General features: G+C 42.4%; 1 protein-coding gene across 1 annotated transcript in view; it reads right to left on the bottom strand.

The window, feature by feature from the left end:
* cdh13 (cadherin 13, H-cadherin (heart)) overlaps positions 1 to 12,228 on the bottom strand; it is a 299,197-nt gene that overhangs the window by 189,249 nt on the left and 97,720 nt on the right. Inside the window, exon 3 of the mRNA XM_068723607.1 lies at positions 5,224 to 5,435. Within this exon, the coding sequence (XP_068579708.1) occupies positions 5,224 to 5,435 (212 nt within the window). The remainder of the gene's footprint in view (positions 1 to 5,223; positions 5,436 to 12,228) is intronic.

Raw genomic sequence — 12,228 nt, forward strand, 5'->3', positions numbered from 1 at the left:
GAGACAGTGTGAGTGGGAAGGAGGCAGAGAGAGGAAGATTATTTGTATTGTGTGGTACAATACGAGATGCTGTGCTGTGGTTGCAAGATGTCACATCTTAGTCATCCTCAGAAAGACTTACTGAACATGTAAAGCTTGGTTAGAGAAAATCTATTTGCCATTTCAGGATGAGGATTTTGCTGAGGATGCAATATTGCATTTCATTCAGCGCGCGGAAATGCATGAAACATAACAAAAGCAAAAATAAATAGGCTTTTGGACTCACATTATTTTGCGTCTTATCAGTTGTTGCATTTGAATGGCGTCTGTCAATGGCCCCCCGAAGGTAAGAAAATGTTGAGCATAACTGTTGTTCTGCACAGCACAACCAGAATAACATAGAATAATACACGCAAACAAGTCCATATCCTGGACTTCAACAATGTGTTGAATTGGAATGCATTCTTCCATTAATTCACATATTGATCAATTGCAAAGAAAAAAAAAAAAGGGGGGGGGGGGGATAAATCACTCATTGAATTTGGAGTTTGGCTTATAATAGGAATCATTCATCAGCCGCCTCTCTCCCTCTGGGCCTGTGTTACAGCAAGCTAACAGCTCACGCTGAGGAATTAAAAACTGATTCTCTCCACCTTCGCTCGCAGCGCTTATCAATTATCACCAGCCAATATTTGCTGCAACGATAACATTAGTTATGCCAATAAATCCACCATGGAATGTTTCCGCTCTGTGTCTAAGAGGAAACAAGGGGAGGTTTGGGCAAATACCAAATCTAACTTTGACAGGAGCGTGACAAAAAGATTTCATTACTGAAACACAATTTCCAAAAGAAACCTTTTTCCGTGGTACGATAATTGAAAAACAGGGTAGGATGAGTAATATCTCCGATCGAAGATTGAAAGCTCAGCACCCCCAGTGCAGTCAGCAGAGCCATTCAACAAGTCAAACCCCTGGCTCATTGAAACAAGCTGTTAAATATGCCATGAGTTAGTTACAGATTCTTTAGAAGCTGCTGCAGCTCTGAACTCCTCTTTGATGGCCACTTGAGACAGTGCAGAGGCGTTGGATGGGGGAGTGTGGGGGGGGGGACGACTACAGGATATGGACAGAGAAAGGGACAATAGATTTTCTGATGATATGAGTCCCAGAGCTTGAGGAGCTTCAGCAGATTAATTGATAGTGAAATAATGAGAGCTTTGAACCACCCTGCCTCACCAGAGGACTCGTCTTCTCTCATGTCATTCTATTTATTAATTCTTTCTTCTACCCTTTGCCTAATTCATGCACTTCTTGATTGTTTCTGCTCTGCAATTAACAGTTAAGTAAATCTACTTGAAAAGAGACGGAGACATTAAAGGATTTGTCCACAGGACAGATAAAATACTTAATCAAGTTCCCCTGATGCAGCTTGATCGTATCTTACTGCAGCAAATTAAGGAAAAACAAAATGATTTCAATCAACTAAATTCAACTAATAATGTACTATATGTTCTAACTTTAAATGGTGTTTGTTGCCTCAGAGTAATATGTACCACTTCCTGTCTTATTTTTGTAGTTTTTGCCATCTTTCCTGGGTAGTAATAACATTGAATCCTGTTAACAATGTGTCTGATATCTAACCGATTTCTTCTCTGCCAAACATTTAAGCGATGTCACTATGGTCCCAGATCTCAACAATCACTTTAGTCGATACAGAGTTATCATAGCCTGTAGAATTATTGGCCAAAGCTACAAAAATGAGACCCAAGTTGTAATAAACCAGAATGTCCCTTCTGAGAGTGATTGCATTTCTAACAGCATGATAGTTGATCATTTGTAGGAACTGTTTCTCCTAATTATGTTCAAGTATACACTGACACAAGACCCAGAGTCTACAGTCTACGCTAGCTGCTCTGAGGCACAGCAGTGCATTGAGCTATTAGCATTGAGATATATAGTCATAAACCACAGTATTGGACATCATGTTGACTTCATGGTGGTGCTAAATACAAAGTCAGAAGATATAACCAGTCATCCTAACGGGGGGACATGACTGTGTGCATCATATTTTATGGCATTGCTTCAAATAGTTGTTGAGACATTGACAACATCAACCTCATGGTACAGGTAGTCAGGGGCAACATCTAAGTCATCAGGATTCATCGACCAAATATTTGCCCACCAAATTCAAATCAGTCCATCTCCAAGTCGATATTTAGATGTTTGTGTTAGCTGTAATGCTATCACCTCCAGGCCTTCCTGAGATTTCACGTTCACACGAATGGGAACGATGTGAGGTCACAGTAACCTTGACCTTTGACCACCAAAATGTAAATAGCACATGCTTAACTTCACGGGGATATTTGTGGCCAATTTTAAGACATTCCCATCTCAGAGACGAAAGTACACAAGGACGGACAACCCAGAACATAACGCTGTCGCCGGCCCAGAGGCATAAAATAAAAACTGTAACTGCTCTTCCCCCGCTAAAAATAAACGCAGTAAAAAAATGAAGTGTCACGTGAAAGTGATCTACAAACAAGAAAGTCTCATGGAAAGCAAACACACGCAGATGAAAGACTATACAGGCACATTTGTCACTGGAAACTTCACTTCCCATACATAACTTGCCAAAAGACTAATTCACTTATATCCCTAATGACTTGCCAAGGCAACACCCATGGACTAGCTAACCAAATAAACGATGGTGAGCGGCGCAAACAAATGAGAGCAACGTCATGCTGAAAGGGATGGAGACATTCATTAAGCTCTGGGCTGGAGGAATTGTAGCAGCGGGACTCTGAACGCTGCGGCAGGAAGACGGATGATCTCTGAGAGAACGAGGGGAATACCAACTGGACCTGCAGCCTCTGGAAACTTTTCCTTATCAACTTAGTGTATTTGGACTAAAAAGAAGAGGGGGTGGGGAGGGGAATTGAGGTATGCGGAGGATATGAATGAGGCACAATGGTGTTTATTCAGGTGCACAGAGTTTTATAAGGCAGTCAATATGCTGGCTGCAGAAACACATTCCTACTGAGTACACAAACAAAAGGACACATTTGCAGAGAAACAAAACTCCGTGTTGGGCTGCAGGCTTACTGGCCAAATTTCCATATAATAGGAACTGGCCAGTCAAAGTGTAATTTTTCATGCACCAAACCCTGGTGCAAAAACATTACAGCTGTTTATGTTGCCCTGTAGAAAAGTGTTTCCTTTTCCTCCTCCCTTCCATGTGACCTCGTGCATGAATAATGATCGTAAACACAAGGAATGTCTCCACATTCGGGTATTCATTGAAGTTTAAGTGGTTCCCATTTATTCGTATATTCAAGCATCGCCCCACACTGACTCGAAGCATATGTGAATGCCACAGTGGACATGTTTACAAGACTTTCACTTTTACTGGGACGTTCCAAAGTGTTCAAGGCCTTTTGAAAGGATAAACAATTTAAAGTGTCAGTAATCTGGATCAATAATCTAGACTGTCTATCATCAAACATGAGCTTCATCAGCTTGCGGACGGATTTAGTGCTGGGCTCAGTTGTTGCATCCATCTGCAACAGCACTAGAAATACACACATCCCTGGTGATGGCGATGACATGTTCATAGGTTTGGCAGAGCTCAGCAGCAGCTGTTCTCCCGGCCTCCTCCAGCGGCTCTCACATGTTCCTCTTTAGTAAATCAAAACCCTTTCTTTTAACTTCTTCTGTGGTTCTCTTGGTGGATGTAACATCAATCACCGTCGCTGTGCTCTCCCACTATTCTGTCATCTTTTACTGAGGCTGTAATGCCTCCACTTGTTTTCAAATTGAAGGCTATTTTTCTTTTATATGACACAGAGTATATCACCTTAATACCTGCATCACTCGAGTTATTTTTCACTTTCTTCAAATGTCCATTTGGTTTCAAAGATTATGGATGTGGGAGTTTCCCAGCTGCCTAATATGGCATTTCTGAGGTGGTGCAATTATGTTAATTGGTGATAATTAAGGTCGCATGAGCGTGCCTCACATTCATGAGTGTCAAGTTTTTCCCAATTTGCAATAACGATCATTAATGCATGAACGTCTTGTGAATCACATTCAGTGCCTGTGTTTACACCTCAAAAGCAAGCTTCCCATGCTAAACTAATCATCTCGTCTCCTCATTAAAAGGAACAGTTTGACAGTTTGACAGAAATAAACTCACTTGCTTTTCTTTTTGAATTGATACCACTCTCATGCCTGTGCAGGAAAATGTGAAGCCGTGCTGGCGTCAGGACATGGAGATTGGACGTGGGGTTATACAACTTTGATGAAGGCTTAAGGAGTCGGGCCACAAATTGCTTACGGTTTCGCCACGACGCAGCGCTTTGAGGAACTAACTCTACGTAATTAACAGTAGCTGAATAAATCTCCCATCAAAAACACTGTGTGTTTGACATGTGGACTAGCAACTTCCATACAGCTTAGTCGTCAACACTGAACACGGCACCTTAACGAGCCCACAGCCAGCAGCCAGTTAGCTTAGCTTAGCTTAGCACAAAGACTGAAAACAGAAGAAAAAGATAGTCTGGCTCTTTCCAAGGGTAACACAATCCACCAACCAGCACTTCTACAGGTCACTAATTAACAATGTGTTCAAAACGTACAGAAACGTACTGAAATAACACAATGCTGAATTGCTACAAGCCGGACTGCCAAACTCTTCCTTGGCTGTTTGCAGTCATTTTCCTGAGTTGGCTGTCACTGTGAGTTTGGCAGGCAGCCAGCGGAGCCTCCATGAAGATACTGCCCCTGGCTGAGAGGTATGCCAGCACATAACCCCAACAGGCGGCCAAGTTTACACTCTATAAGTATGTGCAGATTGAATAAATGAGAAATAACATGTTAATTAGCTTTTGAGTTGCTGGTAGCTAGATTGCGTTAGCTTCTAGTCATTGTACTCACCTAACCTGCTGCTGGAGGCTGTAGCATCATATTTGCAGTAAAGGCACGAGAGTGCCATAAACATTGTCACCTAAATCTTGGCAAGGAAGCAAATAAGTGTATTCCCCAAAATATCAAACTAATAAGCAGCTCTTAAATCTTCCCATCCACCCGGGGGAATTGTTATTTAATCACTGCGTTATGTTCAGTTATGCTACATTAAAGTAACCTTTTCAATCTTTAATGAAGTGAACCCTTTTCAATTTTGATGAAGTGTAAATAAAGAAACAAAAAGTCAACACAAAAACACATGCACAAGAAATGTCTACTTACCCTGAGAGTGTGCGGCGACTGAACTGGCAGTCCAGTGACCTCCACCTGTGCCATGTCGTCGGCGTGTGCACTGAGCCCGTGGATGAACAGGAACGGCCGGCTTTGCAGGACATCTCGCTGAGGCACCAGGTTCAAATCTCCGTCCACGTAGAAGCTGGGGTCCGACACCTCGAACTTCACGTCCTCGTTCCCCGCACAGTCGTCAAACTCGACTGGAAGAAACACACAGAAAGGGGTTTTTTACGTCATGCCTTCAATCTGAACAAATTACAGACAACACAAATGTCAAGGAACAATCTGCCAGATGAAACACAGCCACGGAGGTGTACGCTGCACTGTAAAGGTTGCCAAACGATCCACACAAAAAAACGAGTAATTCTCAGATAGAAACAGATGCCCTGAAGATAAACAGATACCCTGAGGAAAGTGGAGGAGGTTCTGAAAGGCTCCGTCAGCTAGGCTACAATAAAAACCAGTGATCTCCATTTTCACAAGGCTGCTGCAATATTTACGACCTACTGCAAGCTACGCATTGTAGACTTATTAATGTGTCGGACTTGCTTTTACAGGCCTGTTGCGTTTACTACGGAGAACGCACTCGCTCGCAAGACTGGATCACGAGAAAGGATTTAAAGCTACAGGAGGAGAAAAGTGTCACCTTTGAGTTCGGTGCACGTGTCGCGTGCACATGTGCGCTTGCTTTGTCTGACCGAGGGAGATACCAGGCTTTATCCCTTCATATCATGCTCATCCTCTCTTTATCGCTCTCACACACTCCCGTCGGTGTCGCGACATGATCCTCGTGTCCTCCCCCACCCTCAGTCTTGACAACCCTCCTCTCCCTCATTCTTCACCTCCTCTTTACCTCGGCCTCCCGTGATGCATCCTGCTGTCTGTTGGAGGGTGGAGGGAGGGGCGCCAGAGGAAGTCTGTGTGCGTGGACGTGTACGCGTGTTGTTGATCGGGAGATCAGGTGCATCATGAACCACATGGTACCGTACAACTCTCAGTGTGGGTCTTTAAGTGCAGGGAAATGTCAATCATACAGTGGCTTATATAGGTCTCCATGGTTTCTTTTCTCAGTTCTGTTTGAGGACTTGCCCGCAATGACAAACAAGAAATAACAACAGGATATTCCATGTGACATGACAGCATTATTCATGCAGCCACATATTTCTGGACTGTGTTACCAAGTCTACAAAAAGTAGCAGACCATCGTAACAACAAGGACACATCTAGATGGGGAAAGATTATGTTTCTCTACTCCACTGGGACGAGAACAGAACAGGACTGTCAAGACAATGCCCTACATGACTCATCAATTATGGATGCCATGCTTTCAGCTTAACATAACACAGGAAACTCCGCGGTAGCTCATAACCAGCAGAAGGAAGATTCACATTGAGAGGCCATTATTCTGTGGAGGAAATGGATTCAGATTTCAGCCCGTATTTATGAAGTTTCTCCGAGCAGCTTGTGGATCAGTGGTGCCTATAAATAAAGCACAGCTCCCATCACTGGTGCAAAGGCTGTGCCCCTTCTCTGCTGAACCTGCTCATTAAAAAGTTGAAACCAACAACCTGTAACTGCCTCGACTACCTTACAAATACGATGTATTATAATCATCGCCACACAAATCTAACAACAGTAATAAACACAATGAGTAAGCTTCAGCAACAGCTTGTTTCCAATAAAAAGGATCAGTAATGTCAGAAATATTTGCAGTTCTAAAATGTATCAATTGTGCAGATTTCTTTTAACATGATATTTTGGGCACTACTTTTTATTTAGGCTATATAATCTTTAAAGTTAGAATCCTTCTTGGTAAACTTCAAAAATATTTGTTATATTTGGTGAAATTATATCCTGATCGCAATCAACAAATCTAAGGCTCAGACAAAAAAAGAGAAAAGCACCTGGTATCAGTCTCTGTTGTAGGACTGTAATAAACATGTGCAATCGGCCAAAATGAAAGTCTATCTGCCTGTCTACCTGCGCAGACTCTACCTGCACAGACTCTACCTGTACTAACAACAGCCATGTTGGTTGTTTATGTTCATTATGATCATTTTGGGGTATTGGCTTTGGAGGGAGGCTGTGACGACTTAGCAACTTCCCCCCTAGATTTAGCAACTTTTGGATTTAGTGCTGCTAGCTACTTTCATTTGAAAAGAATTGGCAACACTTTTGATCCAACCTTTTTAATATCTGGCGTACTCTTGCTTGTTTCTTAAGATTACCAACCCTAGCTTCAAGATTTTCATCAGATCAAAGTCAATGTCAAGTACAGTAAAGTTTTTCATCATTAACTCATTGAATGAAAAATGTATTAAGGTCAGCGCTGACAGCGATTGCTCATCAAAAAGTGCATCAACAAAACAAGAAACGGTCTTTTTCTGTATATTTTTCATGGAACAAGAGAGAGCAGCCACACTGAGCTGTTAGAGGAAAAGACACAGGAAACTTTTCAGCAAAGTATTCTACTTTATTGTTCCCTGCTGTTGTGTGGGAACACTACGTTTGTGGTGTGCAGCATGAAATATGATTGCATGGTGGGGAAAAACATCCACTACTGACTGATTTTTCTTTAGTTTTATGAAAACGTTTGTTTGGCTGTGGTGTACACGGATACAACGTTTGCTTTTTGGTCGTATTTCTGACAAAGTTGCTGTGATGTGATGTCCAAAGAATTCTGGGAAATGTAGAATTAAACTGCACTGGTGTTTTTAAATCAACCAGTACTGAAATCTAAAGGATTATGACTTGAAAATCACATTTTTATCAATGATTATTAAATACAATTCATATAATTTGAGTTTAGGGGAGAATCAATCAGCTTCCCTCTTCTGGTGCAGGTTTGATATATGCATGAAAGCATTTCCACATGTGTTGTGTATGTGTGTATAAGGCAGTCTTGGTGTATGACACTTCATTAGTTAATTTGAAACAGTATCTCATATCTTCATTTCAGGAAGTGATGTGCTGGCTAGGAAGCACAACCTGCACTGTAATTCAGCCGTAATAACTGGTAGTTTGAGTGCATACAGAGCAGCACACAGTAGGGGAAGGCAATGGAAACCACTGCTGTAGCTGACACATAATGTTTCACTGCTGACAGTGTTCATGTTTCTCAATTATAGCAGATTCTATTGTTGCTCGCAAGACTCTACCACCTACGTGCGTCCATTCTCTTCTTATTCTTCCGCCCTCCCTATCGGTTTACCTTGCAGAAGCAACGGCTGGGTGTCTGATTTAAATTCATCAATCCGTACATGTCTATCTTCCATCACGCCAGCTCCAGGTGAAATGGGAAAAGTCCACGGTTGGGACTATAAAATCAATAGACTGAAGTCTATCAGAGGACTCATTTAGTACACTTAACCTTTGTGACTGTTTAGTCTGGCTTCTTTTTTTTTTTTGTTTTATCTATCTCACTGCAGATCATTTTAAATCTTCCCTCTGGACAGAATCGTTTTCTGCCATCTGGATGAGGTGAAGAACAGAATACCAGAGTGAACAATAGAGGAGGGGAGGAAAAAAAAGAAGGGTAAGTAAAAATGACAGGAAAGGCAATGGTACAATGGACACTGAGGGAGAGCTACAAAGTCAACAACCTACTCTCCTGGGAAACAAGGCTCCATCTCAATATTCAACTCTCACTTCTAAGCCAAAGCATGAAAGATGTGTTCATTTCCATTCCCATTACAAGCCTCAGATTTATTTCAATAACATGGGTGCGCTCTTTAGAGCCTGCAAATTGCGGCGCCAAACAGTGTCAGTGGCATTTCAAAGGCAGCCAGAGAGTGTTTGATGGTATTCTAATGTTGTCAGGTTTTGGGGGATTTCAGCGGAGAGCATGGTGAGCTGGCAGCTTTGAAGTCAGGCGACAATGACAGAACGCAACTTACCCCGCTCACCACCAGCACCACCGCGCACCCACTTTCTTTCTTCGGAGAGCTGGCTCAGGGTTGAAATAACTGCGCACAACATGGATTAGAGTCGCCAAAATCCCTCGCTGATGACTCAAGAGGAGGAGGAGGAGGAGGAGGAGGAGGAGGGTGGGTGTGTGGGGGTTCAACTTTTTCCTCAAGTTTGACATTCAAGCTCCTTTCAGGCCAGAAACCTCCCGCGGAGCCTGTGAATGGCAAATCATCCAGAAAGTCGGTCCACAAAGGCCCTTGGTTACTGAAGGCTTGATTGCTCCATCATCTCTCTTAGCAACAAAAACACCACTTTAAAAGTTCTCATTTAGGCTTTTAGCAAGAATAAAATAGAGTCACCAGATTTTGTAGGGATTGTATGACTGAGAATGAAATTCAGGCACCTCATTGACTAATTTAATTTACAGTAAAAACTGAGAATATGCACCCAATTTACACAAACCTGTCAACCACTGAAGTGTTAGTTAGTTAATTGCATAACTTTCTATGTATAAGAATATATATCTACATAATGCTCATCACCATGTCAGTTACCTAAGAGATCAAACATGACAAGATGTCCTAGCAACAATGAACACAAAACATCCCGATGTCCTCCCTCTCAATGATGAAGAGGTGACGTCTAACATCATCAGAGCGTATTTACATTGGCTCCACTTTGTCAGCCACATAAATTGGATTCCTTCCCCTCCTCTGTCAGAAACTAAAGTTTTCCTTTGAGGTGTTTTGAAGACAATTTTCTGTCTTGTAACTAAATGTCAAGTCTCCATGATGGGAGAGATGGGAATCAGAGGAGTAATCTCAAAGGTGGCAGCGCGGGTGTGTTTGAGCTGATAGCTGCCGTGTCGAACCAGACGGAGTGTGCTCAGCCTCATGGAAAAGGCTCAGGAGAACACCGTTCTCAAATAATCACTTGGCATTAGAGAAGGAGCTGCCTTTGAAAATGTATTTATACCCCGAATTGCAGTTTCCTATCACAGAGCATTGTGTCAGAGCCATTATTGGGATTCAGTGGTAACAAGGCTGTGGCTTTTTAGCTGCAAAGATAACGGTTTGAAGGTTTTCTGCCGACTAGGGGGTCCTAACGGCAGAATCTTTCATCTTGGGTTTAACAGATGATTAAGACCCCCCACCTCCACCTTTACGGCCACTCCAACCAATCCCATCATGTCAGATGTGTGTGTGTTTCAGGGCCCTTGATCATGCTTTGATGAATGGCCCTGTCCAAAGCACTGGTGACTAAAGCCTATTAAAGTACAGTTACTTTCTGAACTGAGACAGCATCACAGAGAGCTTATGAGGACTGTTGTAGGTCAGGTGAGCGTTCTAGCTTCCTGGAAGAATATTTCCATCCTTTCAACATATCTAGTCTCCGGCCCAATCCCAACGTCCCGCCTAAGGCCTTAAACCCTGAACCCTCAAGGACTTACTGATGTCACCTGGTACATGGATGAGTGTGAGCGACTGTGAGGGCTTGAAATGGTGGAAATCCGAACGGGAGAGCGCTTTGCTGCAACATATCACGTTGCCATGACAACGTCAAAAATATGATGTACAACTGTGGTTATTTATTTTGCTTTTTCTTCTCCCCGAGTTCAACGTCTCTTTCCTCACAAGATGAGCGGTCATTCCAAAATATAGATGTACTCGTTTTTGTCAAAACAGCTTCAATAAGAAAATGAAATATTTGATGAATAAATAAATATCCTCAGATTTCAGGTGTTTTTGTTGTTCCATCTTTAACCCTTAATGTTTCTGAGTAAATCAAATTGTCCAGGCTGAACACACGTGTGCCGTCTTCTTTGTTTACCTATGTTTTAGGTCTCCATGCTTTCACTGGTTACCCCGTGTTTAACGTCACATTGCAATGAATTGTGGGTAATTCTCTTGCGGTGAGTTGAGACAGTTCCCCGGGATCAGACAGACCCCGGTGCTGGGGTTTGCATTGGCTGAATTTGAGCTAACTGCTCACTAGGGGGTCTCTCGGAGCCTCCAGGCAGCTGAAAGGACGAGACGAGGGTGTGAGCCGTTTCCTTGTTTCTGCCACTTTGGATTAAAACCAATAAACGAACTAGCAATATTGCCTCTCGAGGAACAATTGGTATCATAAGACAGGATGGGCTAATGGCTAGTCGGTTAGTTTGTTTCAGTAGTCAACACTGGAACCTTGTCAGATTCTGTGGATAACGTCCGTTCACTTTTTCAGTGTTGTAAACTAAAATGGTGGCCACATGAACACCATGAATGTAATATTTAACTTCTGAAGAGAGCAGAAAAGTTGTTTACTTATTTTGGAGACACAGTCCCTTATTAATGTTTGACATCCATTGTTTCTTTGTGTTGTTGTTCTCTGTCAAAGCGTACAACTCATTCATCGAACAGAAAACAGCTAGATAATTATAACACATTATGTGCCCCTTGAGTGTTCTTACAAATAGCAGGGCTATAAAATGTCACTGTCAACTTATGCCCTCAGAAAAAGACGTCTATTGTTAGAGTTTTATTTTTTTTATTTCAAACTACAATGAAAACTGTCATAACAGTAGAGAAGTTACACTGTGCAGCACTGACATTCTTGAAATTATTTACTTGAGGTTCAGAGATTGTGTTGAATCACCAGCTCAGAAATGTGCAAAAGCTGATTATGATAAGCTGGCACTTACAAAATAGATCAGTCACTTACAGCTTACCAGCGGAGTTGAAGTCATTCTACCAACTGTGCATAGTTGGAGCTATCTGGTTCCGCAGCAGTCTCATTTGAATCAAAATCACCATATTTTGCCATGTACATGAAAAAGTTCTGTTTCGCATTGTGCTAAATACAGCAGCTGGTTTAGAACCGATCTGATGCGTTGGTTTGTGACACTGATCCGTGAGATGGTTCCTTCGACAGGCTACTGTTTCAGTCTGCTGTCCGTGTCTATGTGGGTCTCTTTCTGCTACTGTAAAGCAGTGTAAAAGAGACAGAGGGGAAATGCGAGAGTGAGCGAGAGAAAGCGGGGAGTAATTATGATGAAATAATAAAGGCCAGCAGGGTGCTCTGAGCTCTCTCACTCGAGGCTCA

The sequence above is a fragment of the Cebidichthys violaceus genome, unplaced genomic scaffold (assembly GCF_023349555.1).
Source record: "Cebidichthys violaceus isolate CVI_PGR_0920_01 unplaced genomic scaffold, fCebVio1.0.p SCAF_3, whole genome shotgun sequence".
Classification (NCBI taxonomy): domain Eukaryota; kingdom Metazoa; phylum Chordata; class Actinopteri; order Perciformes; family Stichaeidae; genus Cebidichthys; species Cebidichthys violaceus.